The following is a 25146-nucleotide window of genomic DNA, read 5'->3' on the forward strand; positions in this document are numbered from 1 at the left end:
TGTTTTTCAGTAAACCTAAAACAACCGTGGCTGCAGGAAAAGTTTGCTTGGGTGCACATGAATTAATTAATGTTGAGGAATTTAAGTATTTGGGAGTGCGATTAGACTCTAAATTAACTTTTAAAAAACATATTAGTAAAGTAGTGAAAACTGTTAATGTTAATATACGGAACTTTAGATATATCTGTACGTCATTAACAGACACAGCAGCGATTACATTCCTGCATTCTATGATACTGGCTCATATTGAATATTGTATTACCAGTTGGTCATATACGAGCTCGGCTGCTATTAGGCCAATTGAAGTATGCTACAAAAGAGCATTGAAAATATTAGATAAAAAACCTCTCTCATATCACCACTGTCAAATTTTAGATAAATACAAGTTTTAAAATTTTACTAATTTTAAATTATTTAAATCAGCCTGTTTAATATATAAAGTTATACATGGTCTGGCGCCACCACCAATGAGTGATTTTATTAAACAAAAGTCTAGCAGTGTTGTCGGGTCTCGACTGACTCGAGCCACTGCTAGAGGTGACTGTGAACTGACATTCAGGCGGACTACCTTTTCACAGACTGCTCTGTCATACCAGGGAGTGACCTTCTGGAATAGTCTTCCACTATCTGTGAGGGAAAGTACCAGTCTAAACATCTTTGAGTCGCTTAAAACAGCGGCTGAGGGACACACAAACATGTGATCATGTCTAATACTTATATTTTTTATTTGTCCGGGAAAAGAGTTGGTACTTTATTAAAAGGGAAACAAGTGTTAGTGTAATGGGTGAATGTAATCTCACGACAGTCAGGGCATATGCAGTATCGGGGTTTGTGCAATACAATTGATGTGTTTCCGTTATTGCTGTCTATGTTGTTCTCTGTGTCCACTTTCTTTGACATTTGTTTGTGATAGTATAATGGGATGACTGTTTTTGTCTCGGTCACATGACTTGTAAATACTATCTCTGTATGTTTACACTACTTTGTGTCTAACATCAACCTGCCGGAGGGTCTGCAGATGGAAATTAGCCCAAGGCTATAATCTGGCATATTTACATTTATTGAAATGTTCATTAATATGTATTGCCCCTCTGCCTAAATAAATAAATAAATAAATAGCAGCCAGGCAGGATGAATCAAGCACACGAAGTGATCCCTCAACTACAGAAGATGCATCAGTAGGATCATATGGAGCTTAATTCAGAGTAAGAACAGCGGCAAAATCTGCGGCAGTATTGGGTGTGATTATACGAGAGAAGCTGGGACGGAAATATTCAATACGAGGGGCATAGTCCAATTTCAAATTAAACAAAACTGGTGAGTGATCTGAAAAAGTCGCAGGTAAAATGCCAAGATCACTAATTTCCAGCTCATGACAGAAAACCAGGTCAAGTGTGTGTTTATGTCCATGTGTGGGCCCACTAACACGTCGGGACAAGCTAAAAGAGTCGATGAGATCTAGGAAATCCCTTACCAAAGGTTTGTCAGGACAGCAGATGTTAATATTAAAATCACCAAGCAAGATCATTTTTCCGTATCTACAGGAGACTTCAGCCAGAAAAGCTGCAAATTCATTTAGAAAATCCTTTTTGTATTGTGGTGGACGGTAGATGAGAGCACATAATAATGTAGGAGAACGACGCAATTCAAATACGCTTAATTCAAAGGACAATGGAGTTGATTGATGGGTAATCGGTGTGCAGATAAGATCTGATTTAAATATAGTCAATAGACCTCCGCCCCTGCGGTGTGCTCATGGAATGTTAATGAAGGAGCAACCAGGAGGTAACAGTTCAGCTATTGAGGCCGAATCCCCATGGGTGATCCAAGATTCAGTGGCGCATAAAAATAAGATGCCATCAGTGTGTGAGGTATCTCAATGTTTTCATGACAAAACTCTAACATGAGACTGTGCTCTAACCTGTCACATAATATAACAAGCCTAAAGGTTGGTTTATGCTTGACGCGTCCGCGAGGTCCGCACGGCTCCGCGCGGAAAAGTTGCGTCATTTTGCGTCATTTTAACAACCACGCCCCTCCACCGCGTCTCCGCACGGCCCAAGATTTCCGCAACGCGCACCTCGGAAAATTTCTAACCACGCGGACGGTCGGACGCGGAAAAACATGGCGGACCGGCACGGCAGAGGTTCGTAAATACAGACATTTGTATGATTCAGCTCTCAAAGATCACCGTGATCAACATGTTGTTAATAATTCTTGGAGAGAAATAGCTCGCACTGTCGGAAAAGACGAGAACGCTGTTAAAAATGCTGAAATGCCATGTTGTAAACAGTGATTTCTACTTCTACTATGGTGTAGTGTTGGATGCATGCTGTAGAGCTCCATGCTGCCCCGTTCAGTTTGGGAGAATATTGTCTCACCGCAGAGACGAGCCGCACAAACCATAAACACTGCGAGTTGTGAAGCGCGTTCCAGCCGCGAGCCGCATCACCGCGCGGAAAGTGAATGCGTCAAGCATAAACCAAGCTTAATGCAGTCAAACATTTCAGATGGACCGTATGACAGCTGTTAACGTTGGCCCTGCCCTACTTTACCTCTACATTACAGTTCCTTTATTCGTGTCCATCCTAGAGCTCCTCTCTGACCTTCATGCTTATTTAGAGCAGCTGATTTTTAAAGCTAGCAGAGTTCATCCTTGGTGGTGGGTTCACTCACTCATTTAACCCTTCACCACTGAAATCAGTGTGTTCATTCCAATCCTCCTAAATAATCCTCCAATCGTCCAACTGGAATCCTTAAGGGTCCCGTAACATCCATCCTGTCAGATCAGGCCTTGGGAGCCCAGGTGTTACTAGAACTAATGGTGTCTCCTCACCAGCGTGAGCCTCCAAACTGTGAAGGTTGGTCTCCAAACGTGAACTTTAAATTTATGCATTTATCTCCTCTTGTAAAACTTTAACATGTTTTAAAAGGCTAGTATCATAAGTCACACCTCCCAGACCAAAGATAAGATAAAACATTATCATAAACACTGCAGAGACGTCATTATTTATGAAATATGTTATTTTCCTGAGCCATTACTTCAGCCAAGATATAGGACTGCATGGATTTGATGAAACCATGCTGTCTCATGCAGTCCTATATGTGTAACACACACACACACACTGCAGCATGTTAGAATAATTTGAATGACTAATTTAACTACATTGAACTGCTTTAGTAATAATTTAATCTCTTATTCTGGAGTAAAATAAAGAAACAAGCTAAATCATCACATATCTGTGGCATCAAGAAGCATCTTCTGAGTTCAAACACAGGGATGGAGCACAATGTTTACACCTGAACAGTATCAAGATGTTTTAACTCACCGAGGCCTGCAGGTCTTCTGTTTTATGAGCAGAGCACTGATAATCCACTTGTTATGAGCGCTAAACGTTATTTTGCCGCTGCCATGCGGAGCGGTAGAGAAACACGTTTCAAACACGGAACCGAGTCCGGCTACCGAACCAAGCAGATTTCTGATGATGTCACACCGGTGCGCGAAGGTGCGGGATCCAACACACAGGAGAGGAGGGAGAGAGGAGGTAAACAGCGAGTTGAGGAACTGAACCGATGTCTTTGACAAAGTGTACACCCCCACACTCCACCACGGTTTAGATGCGGCGCTCATGCAGGTGTCTCTTTCCGTTCCAACACTGCTACATGTAATATTTTTAATTTATCAAGCCTTTAATTTATTTTTACTCAGTAACGGATATGATTAAAAATGTAGCGAATTACAATTCTTTTTTAAAAACTTACTCAAGTAAAAGTAAAAGTACAGCTTTTAAAAACGACTTAAAAAGTATAAATTTACAAAAAAGCTACTCAATTACAGTAACGTGAGTAAATGTAATTTGTTACTTTCCACCTCTGATAAAGACACAAGTTCCCACTGAGACAGAATGGAGCGACACACACTTGGCAACATAAGTGTATAAAGAAGAAATTAGCAAAACAATTTATTCTAATGAGCAGATATTCATCTAAAGTTCATACTAATATTTCTTATAAAGTAGCACATATAATGTTGTTCTCCTTTTTTGTTTTGTGTGCATTCTGAAAATAAACAGTACCTCTGGAAAAGGACTACATCTATGTTGCAATTTGATGTGATACACAAAGTTGTGGTACTTTCAGAGGCTGAGATGTTCTAGAAAATATTTGGAAAGTGAATTTTTTTTATCTAAGTTCTGAGAGAGATACTCAATTTTGGTGTAAGATAGAGATTTTTCAATAATAGCTGAGTCTGATTCAGAATTTGTAATCCAATGTTCATTTTGCCATCTCATAAGATATGTAGTTTAATCTATAGGATCATGTAATGCCAAACCCACACACAAGTTCCCATTGAGACAGAATGAAGCGACACACACTTAGCAAAATAAATGTATGAAGAAGAAAACAATTTATTCTAATGAGCAGTTTTTCGTCAAAAGTTCTTGCTAATGTTTCTTATAAAGTAGCACCTATAAACTTATTGTCATTTTTTGAGTGTGTACTATGAAAAATAATCTGTTGGTCTTAGAAACAATCCTTGGAATACAAAACAAATATTGTCAAATTTTGTCATAATTATTTTCTAAAATTTTTATTGCAGATACTTATTTAATTTATAACAACAACGTGGAATAACCCTTTTAGAAAGAAATTAATAAAGTAATTGTATTAAAAACTCTCATTAGTTGAAGGAATGGCAGTTCCACTGTGGAGGTCCACTCTTTGATAGGTATACATCGATCAGAGATCCAAGTCCCCTCTTGGTAATTTTGTCAAAAATGATCAAAAGTCACATTTTCAGTAATATCATGGGAAAACATATTAAAAGTAAATTTCCTGTTTTAATTTTTTTTCTCTCTAAAGGACTAGAAACAGAAGTCCACTCTTGGCAGTGTAGCCTGATAGTCCACTGTTGGTACTGTTGACGTGTATGTGTGTGTATGTGTGAGTTCTTCCCTTAGTCTTTAGGTTTAGTTTTGTGTTTTATATAGTGTTAGGTTTATCTGCCCTCCACTGGTTCTCTTCCCCATCCAGATAATTGCTGTCACCTGCCTTCCCTCCAGCTTCACTCCACACACCTGCTTCCTGTTTCCCTAATTGCTCCTCCCTGTCTATATAAGCCCTCCTTGTCTCATTGTTGTTGTCAGCGTGATTTATTCTCAGTCTGCTCGTTCCTCTTGTGTTTTTTGATTTCTTGATTTTTGACTTTGCCTTCCTGCCCTTTTCAGTGATTTCAAAATGCAATAACAGTGATTTCCAAATGCTCTAAAATGGAAAATTGCTGTTTCCACAGGGTAATTCCTCTTTAGATCTACAGTATACAACCCCACAGTGATACCATATCAAGTTATTCTGATGTTGCTTTCCCTAACTCTTATTGTCAGGTTTATTCACCTAAGACACCATATAAAAACACAACACAACACAGGAAAGAGACACAAAAGTCAGAATTCTGTTTAAGCTTGAGGAGAATGGAATAAAGTCACACCATCCCAGTCTCCACTGAGCTGATGCTTCCTGAAACCATTCTGACCTCTGAAATCCGAGCACCCATATTTATTACAATCGGGAGTTCCCTAGTTACATGCCTGAGAGCTGATTCTGAAGGGAGGGGGAAAAACACAGCTCTCAGTCCTGCAAGTTTAAAACAAAGAGCATTCATAATTACACAAAGAACTTTCAGTGTCTTATCACACGATGAGTCAGCAATTGATAGAACATCGGATCTTCTCAGGTCGTCCTTGGGCCACATTAAGCCAGGTTTTAACACTCTTAAAAACTCATGAGGGAATTTTACAATACAGCAACTGTTTAGGTACATAAAAGATAAAATCATTGAGCATAAAACATGGTAAATAAAACAATCTTTAATTGTAATAAAAGCATAAATAAAACAATCTTTAATTGTAATAAAAGCATAAAACATGATAATCAAAAACATGAATAATAGTTCTGACACTTATAAATCTTTCTGAAATAAAAATTTCTTGAAATGTTAAAAAGTGGTCTACTATATTGGCCAAGTGTTTTCTTTTCTTGGAGAAGTAAGAATATAAGTAATTTAAAACAATAAGGAAGAAAACAGGAGCAGCTCATCAGGTAAAATATTTATTAAGACACAACAAGAAAAGATGGTAAAAACAGAATATGATTGTTTTCATTAGTAAAATTCATACAATTTTAATTAAAGCTTAAAAACTGCTAAAAACACACACAGAGAATTTATAAAATGAGGCTAAAACCTGTAAGAACTCAGGGTACCTGAGAAAAAAACTAATGTTTTTGGTTTTTACAATTGAGACACGAGAGTGTAGACCAGGCTTCAAACTGAACCATGGAGTCACTATTTATATGATGGTGTGTACATAATAAGTTAAAAAATAATAATAATTGGAGGCTAAATTTCTACTTTCTGTTGGAGCTGGCCATCCCGATGACGCAGTCGTTCACCTGCGAAGATAAATAAATCAGCATTTCTAATTAATACAGCAACAAATGAAGGTGATGAAACAAAATATTCCCTTATAAAAATATACAATTTTAGCTCAATCACTAGACTCACGTTAGCCTGTTAGCAAACAAGCTACAAAAAATTCAGGATGTATTAAAATAATAGAAATCAAAATCAAATCAAAGCTTCATTTATAAAGCGCCTTCCGCAACCGTGTCAGGAAGCTCAAGGCGCTGAACCAGGGTATATACAGCAATCCTTAAGTAAAATTTTCTACTTTTTAATACTTTTTTTTTTGCTACCTTCAGAATTTTCTTTAAAACCATCACAACACTAAATTGCAAGTGTTAATCAGCGACCTATTTACACATATTTTAACATATATAACATACAAAAAGAATAGACTTAGAGACTCACTGATGTTGACAACATATTGCACATATTTATTTTAATTAGAAAATAAGCCAGGCACTTCTTTCCAGCGGTTCAGACAGTTGACCACGAGGCCTGAAATGATGCAGAACGACCACTGAATATGACGTCATCATTATGTGACCCGATATGCTAAAGTAGGGCTGCTCGATTATGGCAAAAACAATAATCACGATTATTGTGACTGAAATTGAGATCTCGACTATTTTTCAATTTATGTAGATTTTTTTTGTTGTTTTTATTCAGTCATAAAACTGCTCAGGGCAAAAATAAACAAGAGACAAGATGATCACTAAAATAACTCCTGATTCCCAGTATAAAAAGACCAATATACTTACAGCTCATAGTTTATGACCCAAGGGCTATAGACCTTGGTTTAACTCATTTAAGTCTAACCAGTACAGACCCAAATACCAATATCTTGCAAATACTGACAGCAAGAATTATACAGTGGCATTTATAACAAATAAATTGATGTTCACAAAATTTTGCATAACATTTATTTAGTCGTGTCAAGGTGCTGTAGGAGAGTGCACTAGCACCGTGTCCTCAGAGAGATTAGTTATCAGCCTGAGGAACTTATTTCTACCTTATTTATAAACTATTTACAATTCCATCAGTTAATGTAATAATTGTCCCAACCACAGCTGCACCCCCCACCCCCAACCCTATTCTCTGCTGTGGGAGACTCTTAAATGCTATTTGAGAGGTCAAATTATTTCTTATTCTGTACGTACTAATAAAAAGATTAATGCCAGGCTTAAAGAACTTACGGTGGCAATTAGTAACTTTGATCAAAGTTATGCACTGAATCCTTCTCCAGAATGACTCAAGCAGCGCCTTGATTTGCAAGCCGAATTTGATCTTATGTCAACCAAAGAGGCTGAGCACTTATTACTACGCAGTCGTGGCTCATATTATGAATACGGTGACAAGGCTAATCGCTTGTTGGCGCATCAGTTACGACGTCAGGCCTCTTCACGTGTGATACCTGGTATTAAAAACTCTTACGACAATATTACTACAGATCCGTTGGAAATTAATTCTACCTTTAAAGCATTTTACTCTTTGTTGTACAAGTCAGAATTTCCCACGGATAAAGCTAAAATGAATGAATTTCTTCAGTCTCTTTCAAACCCGGTTATCGGTACTCATAAGGCCGGGCAACTGGACTCCCCACTATCTGCTGATGAAGTATTAAAAGCTATTACAGCTATACAGTCTAATAAAGCCCCAGGCCCGGATGGGTTTCCTATAGAATTTTATAAAACATTTATTGGTAAACTGGCACCTTTGCTTTTGTCTGTGTTTAACGAGTCCTTGGAATCAGGTTCATTACCTCCTACTTTCACGCAGGCCACCATAGCGCTCCTTCTCAAAAATGACAAGGACCCAACTTCCTGTGATTCTTACAGGCCATTATCTCTGCTTAATGCCGATGCAAAGGTATTGGCTAAAGTAATTGCGTCTCGCCTTGAGGATGTGCTTCCTCAAATTATCTCCGAAGAGCAGAATGGCTTTATAAAGGGACGGCAATTATTTTTTAATACCCGTACACTCTTTAACGTTATTTACTCAAAGCATCTATCTCAACTTCCTGAACTTGTGATTTCTTTAGATGCTGAAAAGGCTTTCGATAGGGTGGAGTGGGAATATTTGTTTGCAGTTTTGAAGAAATTTGGTTTTGGTGATAAATTTACTTCTTGGATTCAGCTTCTTTATTCATCCCCTAAAGCCAGTGTTCATACTAATGATGTTTATTCTGATTATTTTGCGCTGGGTCGTGGTTGTCGTCAAGGTTGCCCTTTGTCACCTTTACTCTTTGCCATTGCCATCGAGCCGCTGTCCATTACATTAAGATGTTCTTCTGTATTCAAGGGAACCCCCCGTAATGGAATTACACATAAAGTATCATTGTATGCGGATGACTTGTTATTACATATGACTGACTCTGCTCGCTCCATTCCTGCTGTTTTAAGTATTCTGGAGAACTTCAGCTCGTTTTCAGGTTATAAATTAAATTTAGGGTAAAGTGAGTGTTTTCCTGTTAATACGGCAGCACGTCAACTCCAACAGTCCGATCTACCCTTTCGTCTTAGTCCCTCTGGGTTTAAGTACTTAGGGGTTAACGTGACTCGCTCTCTATCTGGCCTTAAATCAGCAAATTTGTCTCCTCTTTTATCTAGGATCACATCTGATATTCAAAGATGGGGTAATCTCTTTCTTTCTTTAATCGGTAAGATTAATGTCGTTAAAATGAATATCCTACCAAAATTTTTATTTTTATTTCACTCAATTCCCTTATTTTTGCCGAAACATTTCTTTGTTTCACTGGACAAGATTATTGGTTCTTTTATTTGGGGAGGGAAGCCGCCTAGGGTTTCTAAAACGTTGCTGCAGCAATGCAGATTTAGTGGAGGACTTGCATTACCTAATTTTCTAGCTTATTACTGGGCCGCTCACATTCAAAAACTCTGCTACTGGCTAAAATCTTCTGGTTCCTCGTGGTGTAAATTGGAGCAAATATCATGTAAGGGCTCCTCTTTACCAGCTTTGCTCTATTTCTCTTTACCCGTAAAACCCTCGTTGTATACTGATAATCCGGTGGTTCTTAACACACTCAAAATCTGGTTTCAGTTTAGACGACACAATAATTTTGTAATGCCATCCTCTTCGGGTCCTCTAACCAACAATCATTTGTTTCCCCCTTCACTTTTGGACACGACATTCTCAGTGTGGTGTGACAAGGGTATAGGACAGTTTAAACATTTATATGTGGATGGTGTGTTCGATAGTTTTCCCAATTTGTCTTCTCGTTATAATCTCTTGGGAACAGGCTATAGCAAGGGTACGATCTTCCACCTCCTGCGCTCGTCTTGGACTTATCCAATTCAAGGTCATTCATAGGGTGCATTTCTCTAAGTCTAGACTTTCTGAACTGTATCCGGAAGTGGAAAATAAATGTGATAAATGCCAGGGTTCTCCTTGTCACCTTAGCCACATGTTTTTTTGTGTCCTGAGCTACAACGTTTCTGGACAGGGTATTTTGCTATTATGTCAACTGTTCTTGGGGCAACTCTTCATCCTTGTCCTCTGATTGCGGTATTCGGGATTCCTGACCGCTCACTTATACTGGACTCTACACAAAAGGATATCATTGCCTTCACATCCCTATTAGCGAGACGTTTAATATTGTTACATTGGAAGTCTGCTAAGTGTCCTACTGTTTCCCAGTGGCTTAAAGATGTCATGTTTTTTTTAAAACTTGAAAAAATTAAATATACGCTGAGAGGTTGCACGGCCAATTTTTTTCATAAGTGGCAACCCTTTATCTCTTATTTTACTAGTCTAGAGGTATTACCTGTTTAATTGTACTTCTGTTAGTTATATTCCGGTAATATGTTTGACGGTTGTGTTGATCTGTGTGGGACGTGGGACGGGGGACGTGGGACGGGGGGGGGGGGGGGGGGGGGGGGGCTTTGTTTTTTGGTATGGTTTTTTTGTCTAATTGTCTTGTCCCCCTTTTTTTTGTTGTTGTTGTTGTTGTTCTGTCTGATTGTTGTTATTTACCTAGAAAAAATGAAGAAAGGTTAATTGTATTTTGGTAACTGCAAGTACTGTTGTTTTCTTTCAATAAAAATATAATTAAAAAAAATCACCAAAAAATAGGACACAGTCATATTTTAGGATGCAGTCTGCCACAAGATCACAAAAATCATTAAGGAAGTTAGAGTCAGTCTTTGGAGGGCGATAAATCAGCACAACGAGCAGGCGGGGGGAGATGCACAGCTCAAATAAGCACAGTTCAAAGGAAGAAAATGACATGTTGGGTGTAAGCTGTTTACAAGGAAAGCTGGATTTAAAAACAACAACCAGCCCTCCACCTCTGCCCCGTGATCTGGGGGTATTAAAACAGGAGCAGCCAGGTGGTACCAGCTCTAGCAGGGCGCTTGAGTCACCAAACGGGATCCAGGGCTCACAGATGCAGAGAAAACTCAAGTCATGCTGAATAAAAAAGTTTTGTTCAGCACAGACCTGGCATTGACTAGACCAAACCGGGTCTGCGGCGGGGCTGCAGCACCGAGATCGCGCACGGGCACAGTCTCCTTTAACTCTGTGCCCGTAACCGAGCGCAGATTCTCCCAGCAAACCCCAGTCTGGCGAGGTCTTCGAGACGATTGGCCGTGGCGCGGAGCCGGCCAAGTTCCCTAGGCAGGGCACAGAGTAATCCATGAGACATCTTGGAACCACCGGGTCAGAAGCTGGGCCAAATCGGACCAGCCGCTTCTTCAGGGATCCAGCCCGACGTCTCACGCTCCGGCTACCTCTCTTTCCCCGTCTTCTCCGATGCTTCCTTCTCGAGCTGGGGTGGAAAGAGGGCCGACACATCACGGCTTGGGGGGAGAGAGCACACGGGCAGTCCAACCAGCAGCGCCATCCGTGAGGTTCCCAGCGCGCGCAACCCGCTACATCAACGGGAGGACGAAGCCTCAGCAGCGCAGCTCGATCGTATGTCACCAGAGAATCCACACCATTCAAAAAAGTCATCAGAGACAACAAAAATGCATAAAAGCCAATAAAACGCCAATAAAAGCCAGTAAAAAGCAAGGTACCACTGCATAAAGAGGACGAGCAGCTCGCAGCGTGCACCCGCGTGAGCGCCATCTCACCATGTCGAGAAATCATTGCGCTGTTTCTAAGTTTATAAGCCAGGATTATTAGTGATGATGTCACCAACCTTACTGGCAAAACTCAGGGAGTTCAGAGTTTCCCCAAAGCTGTCCGGCTCGGGGGAAATGTTGACGAACATCAATCTAAGAAGAGAAACACAGCTCCGTTAGAAATCCTATTCTCAGTTTCAGGAGACAAGAAGCGACACAACTGATGGAGCCGAGTGTTATGAACGAACGTTTTGCTGTTTCCTCCCAGGCATCCCTGCAGGAGGTAGGTTAGCTTGGAGTTCCTGTAGGGGACGTGGCTCTCCTGAAACACAGAAACCTTAATAACACTCGCTGAGCCACCTCCTTTTGTGCCGGGCTGCAGGTAACGCACCTTGTTAGCCAGAGAGGTGATGACGATCCCCAGGTTGGACAGGGAACTATTTATGGACGTTATCTCCTTAAAGCGCTCCCCCTGAGACTGGCTCTTCGCCATCCGCTCACTACCGGCCAGATCCACCAGGCAAAGCGTGGCTTCACGTGAGAAAGACAAAAGAACAGCTATTATAAATAAAAAGAGACTAGAGAACGTTTTCTAAAGCTCACCGCTGATAAACACACATTTGCACCGGACGTCCCTGCCGGTGTTCGCTCCCTCGATCTGCAGCTGGAACACGGAGTGGGAGCGAGAGGAGCGGTCATTCTGAAGCGTCTGGGCCGTGGAGCGGTTCTGCTTTGCCAGAGCAATCAGGTCGAGGACCTGGGAGGGGACGGGAAGCAACGTTTATTATTAAAACGATTCAAAACATTAAAATGGACCAAAATGAGCTTTAAAGCATGAACTCTGCAGGTCTATGGAAGTGAAATCCTGCAGGAGAGATTTTAATGATGAACTGTGAATAAATACTCTTCAGGTTTACCTGATGACTAGGGCCCGACCGATACAGATACAAAACTTTTAACAAAGGCCGATAGCCGATATAATGGCCGATAAATCTCCCTCACAAAATAAAGGAATAAAAATGTTCTTAAGCTTAAACCCTTCATTCTCTGCCTTTTTGATGCAAACTTATTTCTCTCTTACGCACCAAAGAACTGTCTCCATAACTCACTGGGGTCTCCAAGTAATGTAAATAAGATTTACTGTATTTAGCAGATCTCAAAAACAACAGAACACACAAACTCAGTCACAGCATAAATCTAACATCAGTGTTGCCAACTCCGCGACTTTGTCGCTGTTCCTAAAGACTTTTTGACCCCCCTCAACGACTTTTTTTTCCCAAAAAGCGCCTAGCGACAAACTTAGCAACATTGCTCAGGACCCGTTGCTACTTTCTGTAGAACTTTCTTGTAGATATTCCCTACAGATTAGCAACAAAGAAACCGTTTGCACTCTGAACCGTTGTTCCGGGAGTAAAGAAAGAGAACGATAATCTGCACAAGTGCACGAGGACTGACCAATCATAAACAGTTTTCGCCCGGGCCGATTCGCCGAAGACAAAGGTACAGTTGCAGAGCTGGAGCACGCCGATTTACTTCTGCTACTGCTGTAGGCTCACGCTTCTACTAGAGACGGCGCAGGCGTCAACCTGCGATCTCTGGCTCTGCAGCCGTCAGACACTTTGGTTTTTCCTGCATTTGGCAAATAAAGTCAACGGGAGTTTCAACTACCGTCCCGTTTACACACGCAGCTCTGTGGCTCATCTGAATTTCCTTCAGTGACACAGGGATGGTTATACTATGAGACACCCGCTCCCTTTTGCTCGGTGCACCGTTATTATCACGATGGAGAGAATACACAACAGAGAAGTTGAGAAACTAGGAGGTGTAAAAAAAAAACACCTTTTAGGAAAATGGCTGTGAGAATGAGGAGAGCAGGAGGTCCGAGTTATGCTATGGGGAAAATGAACGCCAACGTGGCGTGATGACATCATCAATATGTAAATTGGCATGTGACGTCATCTGGTGACATCTAGCAACTTTTGGGGGGGATCAGCTACTTTCAGTCAAAAACTGTTGGCAACACTGTCTAACGTTCACGTTTTTTCTTGGATACTGTGGTTTCCACAAATACATTTTAACTTAAAGGAATATTCCACCACTCAGTAAAGTTGTGTCTTGTTAAGATTCCCCAGAGTTAGACAAGTCAGAAGAAGCATTTTATAACCAGCCCAACATGATCTGGCAGCAGTTAGTTTTCTTAGATTAGCATAAAACAATGTAAGTGAATTCACACACACTGTAGTGTTTTTTATGTAGGTGAATGCAAGCCTTCCCTTCCACTGCTTTACCAGGATTCCCTAAGTGTGGTGTGTGCACCCCTGGGGGTGCGAGAGCTGCCGCTAGGGGGTGCGCGAGGTGAAAAGTGTAATGGCTGCGGAGCTCAGAGAAGTCTGTCTTATGTCACCATTAGCGTAGCCAGAAACTCATTTGTGGGTGGGCCTAAGAAAAAGTAAGTAGGCCCAATAAATGTAATTGAAAACAAGTATGTTTTGCTTGTGTGTGTGTGTTTGTGTGTGTGTGTCCTCCGCATGTGCCCTAGCTTCATAATAACAATGCGCTGAGCTTCAGTGCTCTGGCCTGCGCACGCTGTCAACAGCAAGATATGTTCCGTATTTGATCATTTTTAACGGTGTTGGAGGAATCTGAAGGTGGCGAGTCATTCTGGCAGATTGTAATTAACACCTGTCTCAAGCAGGTGTTCTGACGTTGTAAACCTCACACACAGAACATTGTGGATGTAACTAAATAAATCAAGAAACGATTCCCATCTGAGCATTTTAGCATTATTGTATTATTATATTAGCACACTGACTGTGGGACAGCATTCTAAACGTGTCAGGCTATTAACGGCGCGCTGAAGATCTGAAGTTCAGAGTGCGTCTGTCAGAGGCCACAGGTTAAACGTTCCTGCTTTAAGAAAACCGTTAAATTGCATCGTTTATGTGCTACCTGGGCACTCTAAATATTTATTTAAAATTAAATCAAAGGAAATTGTAATGGTATTGAATGTTTATTAATTACTATTTAAAAAATGAAAGTGATGGGGAAAAAGGTCGATCATATTTTTTTGACCGTGTCTGTCAACTGTTTAGCTTGACGTCTGATATGTATTTGTTTATGTTTATTTATGTTTATTATTTGGCAGATGCTTTTATCCAAAGCGACTTACAATTTATAACCTATAGGGCATGTTGTGATCTGTGGGGGAAACCGGAGTACCCGGAGGAAACCCACGCATGCATGGGGAGAACACGCAACTCCACGCAGAAAGGCCGCAGCCGAGTTTCAAACCCGCAACCTTCGTGCTGCGAGGCAACAGTGCTAACAACTGCGCCGCCATGCATGCTATATATATATATATATATATATATATATATATATATATATATATATATATATATATATATATATATATAGCCATGCCCTAATGTGTGGGTGTGTCGACATGGTCGGGACATAGAAGGGGGTGCCCGGCTAAGTAAGTTGGGGAACCGCTGCTTCATGCTAAAACAACTGGTTACAACATGTTTTTTCTGACTTAGCTAACTCTGGGGAATCTAACAACACACAAGTTTAGGGACAGAAGATCCCGATAAGAATATTAAAATAATAAAAATGCAGCAATAAATAAAACGTAACACTTGTGCTTTGTAACAAAGCAACACTCTGTGGAAGTTCACTTGGTGAACTTATTCACCCTGGACAGGAAATAATTGCACATAAGAAACATAAATAAGAATAAATAAAAAAAAGTTCCAAAACAATCATTTGAGTTCAAAGTTCAAAGGAGTGGAGCCACACAACATGAGCTCATAAAGCTGGCGCCATCTGCTGGATAGGTAACGCAATATCGGCCATCTCTTTGGCCGACAGCCGATACTGTTAATGACCCCGATATCGGTCAGGCCCTCCTGATGACCTGTTCTGTAGCTTTAAAGTGACTAGGAGGTCCTCCTGACGAACCTGACCCTCAGAGCAGACCTGCTTGTAGGTCAGGTTTGTAACCGTCACTTCGTTGTTGTTGCTCTTCCTGATCTCGTGCTTTAGTCTCTTGCTGGGCTTGCCCGTGTACAGCAGGTCCCTCAGAGTCTCGTTGTAAATCTCCACAAAGCTAGCCGTGAAGCTGAACTGAAACAGAAAAACCGCGCATATAACAGTCCGACTGTGTTTTCTACTCATGTTTCTGCACACAAGCGTGTTTCTAAACTAACCTCCCAGCCCTGAGACTCCAGCGTCTCGCCCGCTCTAAAGATCTGCTGCACAGCCCTGGGAATGACGCCTCTGCTGTCATCAAACTCCTCCCCCTCCATGGTGAACGTCTCCCCACTTCCCGTCTGCCCGTACGCGAAGCAGCAGACGCCGTACCCGTCCAGCGCCGACTGTACCAGCAGCGAGATCTCTTCAAAGATCTGAAAAAGAAAAGTCCTCGTGATTTCCTCCCACACAGTTTGTAGATCAGTAGGTGTGTGTGCGTGTGTGTGTTTCACCTGCTGTTGTGAAGCGTGCGGACCGGACACCTGGTCAAAGCTAAAACGGTAATTCTTCTGAGAGTCTGCACTTTTCCCCGTGTGAGACTGATGGACAGAAACAAACAGGAGTCACAAACAAGTTTCTCTCCTTGTTTTGAGTTTTTATGCACGTCTGAAACAAATCAGAAACGATCTATATAAACAAACGGCCTGTATTTAATATAGACCCTTCTAGAGCCCTGGAACCCCCCAAGGCACTTTACAACATACAACACTGTGGCCACAGCTGCCCTGGGGCGCACTGACGGAGGTGAGTTTGCTGTACACAAGCACTACCGGACCCTCCGACCATCACCAGCAGGTAAGGGGGGTTAAGTGTCTTGCCCAAGGACATGACAGTGACAGACTGAGCGGGGCTCGAACCTTCAACCGTCCGATTACGGGGCGAGCACTTAACTCGTGTGCCACCGTCGCCCCGTGAACCACACGACCCTCACCTCCTCAGTTTTGGCCAGAGTTATGGACTTGTTGTCACTGGGTGCAAGCTGGATGTGACTGCTCAGGCCTCCATCCACTAGAGGGCGCACCCTACAAAAGACCCTGATGTTGCCCTGCAGGACAAACAGGAACATCAGTTCAGAAAACACACAGGTGTAAACAACCCGACATAATGGGAAAATAATCACAACTACATGAATATAGTTAGAGGCAACAAAAAAGGTTTAAAGGTACCGATCGGATCGTGTTGGGCGGGTGCATCACAAGAACTCCCCTTGAGTTCCTGAATCATGTTATGGAGCCGTCGGCGTTCCATCTCTCCAGCATGAAGCTCATCCTTCTGCTCCACCACGGTTTCCTTCAGGGAGCGAACCTCCTCCTGTGTGTTTGTGACAGGGTTCCCACTCTTTTCTTGAAATTATTTTCCAGGACTTTTCCAGGACAATTTCAAGACTTTTTCAGTGTACAAGTCAAGTTATCATAACTACGGTTTGCCGATATCCCGATATATTTAGAAACAGATATGATATTGTACGTACCTACCTACACCGTTATTTTGACAATATAGTTGTGGAAAGATTTTTGTCTTTCACAATCCCACCTACTTTCCTCTACTTACAATGCAACACAACTAAAACAGAAGTTATTCTCTACTTTAGTTCATACCAGAGGTGTGACACTGTGGCATCATCAAGTCATCTCCATGTTTTTGTTCTGCTCAGCAACTGAACCAGGTTAATTCACTGTGCTGATTGAAATCGTCGTCGTCCTCCTCCGCTTATCCGGGTCTGGGTCGGGGGCAGCAACTAGGGAGCCCCAGACAGTCTTCTCCCCGGCCACCTCCACCAGGACCCCAAGGCGTTCCCGGACCAGATTGGAGATGCAGCCTCTCCAACGTGTCCTGGGTCGACCCGGGGGCCTCCTGCCGGCAGGCCATGCCCGAAACATCTCCCCAGGGAGGCGTCCAGGAGGCATCCTGACCAGATGCCCAAACCACCTCAACTGACTCCTTTTGATCCGGAGGAGCAGCGGTTCTACTCAGAGTCCCTCCCGAATGTCCGAGCTCCTCACCTTATCTCTAAGGCTGAGCCCGGCCACCCTACGGAGGAAACTCATTTCGGCCGCTTGTATCCGCGATCTCGTTCTTTCGGTCATTACCCAAAGCTCAGGACCATAGGTGAGGATTGGGACGTAGATCGACCGGTAAATCGAGAGCCTGGCTTTCTGGCTCAGCTCCCTCTTCACCACGACAGATCGGCTCAGCGTCCGCAGCACTGCAGACGCCGAACCAATCCGCCTGTCGATCTCCCGATCCCTCCTACCCTCACTCGTGAACAAGACCCTGAGATACTTAAACTCATCCACTTGAGGTAGGACCTCTCTCCCGACCCGGAGTTGGCAAGCCACCTTTTTCCGGTCGAGAACCATGGTCTCAGATTTGGAGGCGCTGATCCTCATCCCAGCCGCTTCACACTCGGCCGCGAACCTACCCAGCAAGAGCTGAAGGTCAGAGCTGGATGAAGCTAGGAGGACCACATCATCCGCAAAAAGCAGAGACGAGATTCTCCTGCCATCAAACTCGACACACTCCACACCAACAAGGCCCGCTCGGAGTCGATGTCCCCCACTGCTCTTGGGACGCGGTCAAAGCTCTGCCGGAGGTGGGAGTTGAAGACCGTCTTGACAGGTTCTTCGGCCAGGCGTTCCCAGCAGACCCTTTGTTTATCCACAAGGAGGGAAAATTATTTTCCAGGACAACTCAAAAATTTCCAGGACATTTTGCAATTCCCCCCATTTTCCATGTGTTTTCCATGACTGGAAAATTGGACTATCATTTTCCAGGTTTTCCAGGACGCGTGGGAACCCTGTGTGAGGCTGGTCTGCAGCCGGGTCACGGTCGACTCCTGAACCGACAGCAAAACATTCACCCAGCCGTCTGAGCCACTGCTGCCGACGCCCACAGACCCACTGAAGGTGCTACCACCTCTCTTGTGTTTAAACATTTCAGAGAGATCTGGCCTTCTTTGAATCATTCCACAGATTTGATCATATAAACCATCCAGTTCCAGCTGGAGAGGACGATAATTTACCTTCAGAGTCTGCAGCTCGGCCTCCTGGCTGTCCCTCAGAGTCTCCATGACTTTGTATTTTGCCTCCAGATCAGAAAGTTCCCTCTGAAGGCAGTTCTTCTCAATGGTCATGTGTTTTAGATCCTCACGGACTCCACACAAAGCCTGCAGCTCCACTTCATACCCACTACATGACAACAAAACAAACATTGATTGTATTGAAGTGAAATTATTTAACGATTTAGCTTCAAATTCTAAAGAAAACATCTCTGACCAGATTTTGCTCTTCTGACTCTCCACCTCTCTCCAGGTTAGACAGTCGGTTGTGGCTCTGGGCCACGGAGCCTTTCAGGATCTCATTCTCGTCCACAGACCGGACCTTGGTCTGGCAGTTGCGGATCTTGCCCTCCATGTCGCTGACCTTGCCCTTCAGGTCCCATGCTTGTCTCCTCGGAGCCCCGGTCCCACCTGGACACAAGAAGTCCCGTTTATTTCTAGGTTTTGTCCAACTTTCCTACGTCCTGATTCGTCATTGCACGAAATTATAGCATAAAATTATTTTCCAGCCAAATTATATTTAGCAGCTTCGGCTCGACAGCTCTTAGGTGGTTTTAAAAGAAAGAAAGTTGTATTCCTCACCTGCTTTAGTGGCAGCGGGCGGTTTGGCTGCACCTTTAGGAGCAGTCGAAGCTGTGGGCACCTTCTGGACAGCTGATGAAACAATGTAATCATGTGAATTATTTTCCTAACTAAAAATAAAGTTACTGATGGACTAAAGGCAACCTGTCTCACCTCTGGAAGGACCAGCAGCCACAGTAGCAGCTCCTGCACCTCTCACTGATCCATCTGCATAAAACCATAATCCAACTGAGGTTTTCTAACACCCCGCCAGAGCTAGAATACGCCGACTGAGACAGTAACTTACAAAGAGAAGCTCTTCCTGATGCAACTGGAGGCCGTTTGTCTCCTATAACGGTTACAGATCTCGGACATCTTTGTGGCTCTTGCTCTTTGTGCACCTTCTTCAGCAAAAACATAAACAATAATCACAAAGTTTTAAGAATATTTAATGTCGATTTAAAGAGCACTAATGAAGGGACTTTGGCTAAGTGCTTCCCTAAGTGCTACAAACTAGAGTAGTATAATAACCCACCTCTCGTCCAACATTTTGACAGGTCTATTGTTCTTTGACCTCTTGACCTTTCAGACCTATTGTTCTTTTGACCCCCTGACCTTGCCCCCCCTTCCCTAGCATCAAAGGTGTATTGTTCAATGACCCCCTGACCTTGGCCCCCCGCGCCTTAGCATCAATGGTGTATTGTTCAATCACCAGATGGCCTTGGCCCCCCCGCCTTAGCCTAATGTGTGTAATGGCGCATGAAGTTTCTTTTTGTGTTAGCCCCGTAGTTCCCACATCCCCTCCCTCCCTTAAGCCGAGTGTAATCCTTTTGTGTTAGCTCCCTCCCTTCGATACACCGATCTCCTCTTTAAAAGCTCAGATCGTGTCCGAATGGTGAAAAGCCAAACTTCTAAGAAAATGATGAAGCAAGAGGAGATGCATGAAGCACCAAGCCGGGACGAAGAAGTGTCTACATCCGACGCTTCAACTTCAACCCAAAAGGTGAAAGAAGAGAGTGTGGATACGCCGCTGTCAAAAATCTTGCTTTGTGAAAAATCCATCGCGATCCATCAGCTGCCTGCAGGGATTGGTGCTCCCCGCAAATCTACATTCTACATCTGCAGAGTCCAGGTTCCTCCTTTCGGCGGTAAAGAGATCTTGGAGCAAATATGGCAGTTGGAACCTTACGGCTATACCGGTAGTTTTGGGTACCGGTTCAGCTATGACACCAAGGAACTGTGTCTAATCCAAGATGTGGCTGAGGGCGAACCTCTTAAGTCCTATTTATCACACTCGCCAGCGGTTCTCTCCTTGTTATGACCTCTGTGTTCCTGGGCTCCATTTTAACCACCGCACCAAGGACAGCTCCTTGCTCCGGCCCCGCTGAGACAGGATCATGGTGACAGGATCAGCACCATGGAGAGAGGCACGCCGAGACGCACCCTTCCTGCCGGCCCGCTGCCACCAGCTGGAAACAATCCGCGCTCATCAGGGCTTCTTATAAAGGAAGACGAGGCGGAAAGAGAGGAGGGCGGCGAAAAAGGACGGGGGCGCACGGCTAAAGAGGAAAAAGGGGAGAGCGGCTAAAGAAGAGAGAGCGCGGGGAGAAAAGAGGAAAGAGAAGAGAGCGGCTAAAGAGAAGAGGGGGCGGTTGAGAAGGTGAATGGAGTTGAGGAGTTTCCAGAGAGTTCGAAGAGAGTTCGAAGAGAGGTGACCGACAGCGCGCTTGTGTGGAAAAGGACGGAGATCGAGCCGACCGAGAAAGACGGAAAGGAAGAAGAGCCGGCAGAGACACAACCGAGATCGAGCACACGAGAGGAGCAGCAGACGAACGAGAGCGCCGAGCCGAATAAAGAAGCGGTGCTCCGGAAGAGGGTCACATCTGGAAATTGTGGAGACGAGGTACATACACCGTCCGTGGATTACGCCCACCTAGAACAGACAGACAACACAGGGATCTATTCTGGAGGAGAACCATCCGCTTCCAGAGACAGAGAGAGAGAGAACGGGAGAGCGACACGCCGGCCACGTCAGGAGCAGCACAGGACCAGAAGGAGAACTCATACCCAAAAGGAGGGTATTATTCGAGCGTGGGGCTTTGCCCTTATTTTCTGTTATATTTTAAGAGACTAGTTTAACCAGACCTCTGGCTTTATTATTTCCAAGGACCAGTTTTTCACTTGCCAGAGACATTTTCAGTTTAATAAACTCCTTTTGACTTTTAGTTGTCCTCGTGTTTGCTCCCACCACACTTGTGTTGCCCCTCCTGGTAATCCTAGGCCTGGAGGGGTGTAACACTCCTACAACGACTGGGCAGTACTCAGGCTCGCTGTTCCACGCAAGGTGTACAGAGATGATCGTGAGAGACCTCGTCCGCCTGTAAATCGCAACGGGCCGCAAGCTCTTCCAATGCTGGATGAAATCCAGAACGCTGTGACAGCATTCAGCGCTTCATGGGAGGGGGAAGAGGATGTGGATGGGGAGTGGATGTTCAAGGCCTCGGTCCATGAGAGAGGATTTGAGCTCTTTTTTATGCTGGAAAATATGCATTCTGTATTTGGAATTTACCACCTTCTACAGGTTGTACCTTTCGATGCCTGGTGTGAAAAAATAAATGGAGGATCGTATTACTTCACTTTTTCGTACCAGCCGCTGCTGGAACGACATTCTGACAGTGCGAAAAAAGCTGGAGTTCTAAGACCTGCCTCAGGAGGAGGAGGAGGAGTCGCATCATCAAACCACGCCCCCACCCAGCACTAGTTATAAAGAGCTTACAGTTAGAAACCATGTATACCCATATATACAAGATTTGCTCCTGCTTTGCATTTTTGCCCGTGAGGATATACAGCTGCTGTTGCTTCAATTATGGCTTCCGTGGGGAATAGTTAATAACCTGCTGACTTGTGTTCTTTCTGAGGAGTGTGCGAGACTGTTCTTCAGCGTGGGGTTCGTACCTCACCACAGTTGGCTGTTCCGGTGGGATCACATCCTGTTCGGTTGTCAAGATTCTTCATAACTTGGGTTTGTTCAACGACCAAGTGGTCTCTTGCAGGACCACATTGACCTTGAAAAGGGGGGTGTGTAGCGTTATGAAGCTTATAATGGTCTGCCCTTAACAGCTGCCCCTTCACACAGTAATATCGCCAAGGTCGGACACTTGGTTCAGTAGGTTTACATTCCAGGAGAAGAGACGGAAGAAGAGAAGAAGAACGCTTTCCATTAATTAATCAAAGTACCTTATTTGTGATAAGCTAATCAAAGCATTTGTTGATCATTAATAATCAGGTGAATGATCTGTGAAATAAAGATGTCATGAGTTATGTGTTTAATGAATAAACAGGACTGCACCAGACAGACTGATCCACATTACCATGGAAACGCATGACACATTGTTTTCAACCAATCAGAACTTTCGTCTGTCGTAGGGCAGAATCTGGGTTGTTTAATGAAAGTCGTCCAATCCGGTTAACTGAGATTTGTAAACAGTTAGGGGATATAAAATAAGGCAACGCCATTTTATGCTCAGTTCCATGTTAACCTCAGCTCCAGGACATCCGAGGTCCTAAGGATTTCCATCGTCACCATTAAGAAGTTACAGGCTGGCCAGCTGTACTTCCTACTTTGAGCTGAACTGTCGAGCTGGAGATTTCCGTCGTTTGAACCAACTAGACGACGTTCCTTCAAAATAAGAGTGAACTTGTTGACGCCTGCCGATGCTACCTGAGTCGACCCTTCAGACGAGCGTTGTGTGCTGCGACCGCTGTTTCAACCAGCTTCAGTACCTCTGAAGGTCCGAGGACCTGGCAATTCCTGATCTAACACGGGAGGCTCCCCCTGGGTACGTAAATACGGCAAAATGGCGGCTCATGTCATCAGCTTCTGAAGCCTCGTGGTAGCCTAGTCATAACAACCAGATTCGCTACGTCAGCCTAGAGATTCTGAACAACACACACACACACACACACCAACACGAAACATCCAAATCCATATGCATTCATCATTGAGTTAGTCCTGGTAGATTGTAAGAATTTATAATAATAGAAATTAAAGATTCTTAAACGATCCCAACTCTCTCTTTTCTTGTCTCTCAGTCAATACAGAGTGTTTAAGTAAATTCCCTGATGATAAAAACAACCACTTCTGATTAATTACTTAGATCTAATTACAGTGTATAAATATACAACTTCAGATCATTACACTATGTATTTCATTTTTTCTTTACATATCAATTATTCCAAATAACTAACACACCAAGGCAAAAAAATTAATGCAAGTTTAGACTAAATTTCCCCTCTTCCTCTATACAAAAACCAAATAACAAAAGCAACTGTACACAATACAAGTTGTAAAATAATATCCTCAATTACAAATCTGTCTTACCCATTTGGTGATAGAAGGCCCTGGAAAAGGTGGTTTTGGGGTTGAACACATGGCGCAGTTGTTTTCTGCCTCGAATACTATTACAAATACAGTAAAATTTGTGATTACAATGAATATATTTAACTACAAGTAATCTCTTTGTGCTATAACACTTCACAAACCTGAGGCTCCCAGTATTTGTGAAGCAATGGCTTCACGCTGTTGCACCATTGCTTTCGGTGTTGTTTTAAATGTCATGCCTGGTTTTTTTTGGAAAGGGCTCCATAAACGCCTTAGCCATCTATGGAAATAGCAAAATACTCAAAAAATAATTTAGTCAAATTGGTTTTCTATAGCAGACTCAATTTTATAATGCAACATCAACACAAAAATGTTTTGAAACTCATGTCTGTTACTTTACCAAGATGACAATCACACCGCAGCAATTTGTGTCCTTCTGTACTGGGTGTTTCACAACTTCTCCTTGTAACTTTATATCCACCCAGTCAGTCTTGTTGATAGCAGTACGCCTCATCTTGAAGAACTCCCTGTGCAAGGGTTATACTGTCATGTCAGGGCCACGTGCAGGCAGGTAAAGTACCCAAAATGCAGAGTCGCGGAAACAAATGTGAACTTAACTACAGCAATAATGCTGGACGGCAAACAGACAACTGTTCTGAACTAGAACACAAAATGAACCAGTTTTGCACGGTGGCTGGCAGGCACAACACACAGCATAGTAGAGAGTAGATCGTGAGATGTATAGATGAAAACACAGGGCTGAAAAACACAGAGGGAGCCAGCAGGGAATGGGAAACAGGATGGAACTACAGCTGTGGCAACTCAGGCCTAACGAGACAAAGGAAGCAAAAACAGACACTTTAACATGAGACATAGACTTTCTAATTAAATCATGAAAAAAAAACACAGACGCAGACTTGACACGTCGATACAGCAGAAAGGGTAGACAGCAACTATGGAACACAGAAAAGAAACAAAAGGTACAACTATGACAAAGAAACCAAAAGACTACATATGGTAAACAAAAGCAAAAATCAAAGTACAACAGTAATGAGAAATTAACACTATGGCTCAACGACCCACGGACCCTAACAAATACATGTCATTACCTTATTTTGAATAGCACTGGCTTTGAGTACTGTATGAAATTGTCTATAGTAATCACAATTCATTATTCCTCTAATTTTCCACAGTCTCAAAGCCAATAGGGTTGCACCACCAAAAAACACACAGAATAAAGAAAGTATAACTCAACAGAAAAAACATGGACAGTCATTTATTATTACAGAAAAAATTACCAACACATTACAAAAATAAACTTGCAGGATCAAAAATGTTAACGCAAGTTCTTAATGCCAATGACTGACCCATCTACCATAGCGACACATTAACACTGAGATTTAACACAATATTAAGTAAAAAATAATCAAGTAAACGACGACTTGTGCTTTTTCATTGCTAAAATCGAGGGGGTGTGGCAAGATGGCGCCAGCGTGTTCGGCAAGCCGTCTGCTGTTCTCTATTTTTTTAATTTTTTCGCTGTTCTTGTGTTTTGTGGTTAATGTTG

The 25146-nt window shown here is 43.0% G+C and overlaps 1 protein-coding gene across 1 annotated transcript; it reads right to left on the reverse strand.

Annotated features, from left to right (window-relative positions):
- Positions 1 to 6094: 6094 nt before the first annotated feature.
- On the reverse strand, positions 6095 to 23881 carry LOC107374624 (carboxy-terminal kinesin 2). The gene is given in 17 exon segments (XM_054745502.2): positions 6095 to 6450; positions 11622 to 11697; positions 11793 to 11866; positions 11936 to 12075; positions 12163 to 12301; positions 15508 to 15672; positions 15756 to 15953; positions 16032 to 16118; positions 18602 to 18767; positions 18855 to 18884; positions 18886 to 19048; positions 19220 to 19291; positions 19373 to 19426; positions 19506 to 19602; positions 22154 to 22263; positions 23580 to 23656; positions 23741 to 23881. Coding segments are annotated over 16 exon segments (1620 nt in total). The 5' UTR covers positions 23584 to 23656; positions 23741 to 23881; the 3' UTR covers positions 6095 to 6405.
- Between the last annotated feature and the right edge of the window lie 1265 nt (positions 23882 to 25146).

This window comes from Nothobranchius furzeri, chromosome 19 (genome assembly GCF_043380555.1).
Source record: "Nothobranchius furzeri strain GRZ-AD chromosome 19, NfurGRZ-RIMD1, whole genome shotgun sequence".
Classification (NCBI taxonomy): domain Eukaryota; kingdom Metazoa; phylum Chordata; class Actinopteri; order Cyprinodontiformes; family Nothobranchiidae; genus Nothobranchius; species Nothobranchius furzeri.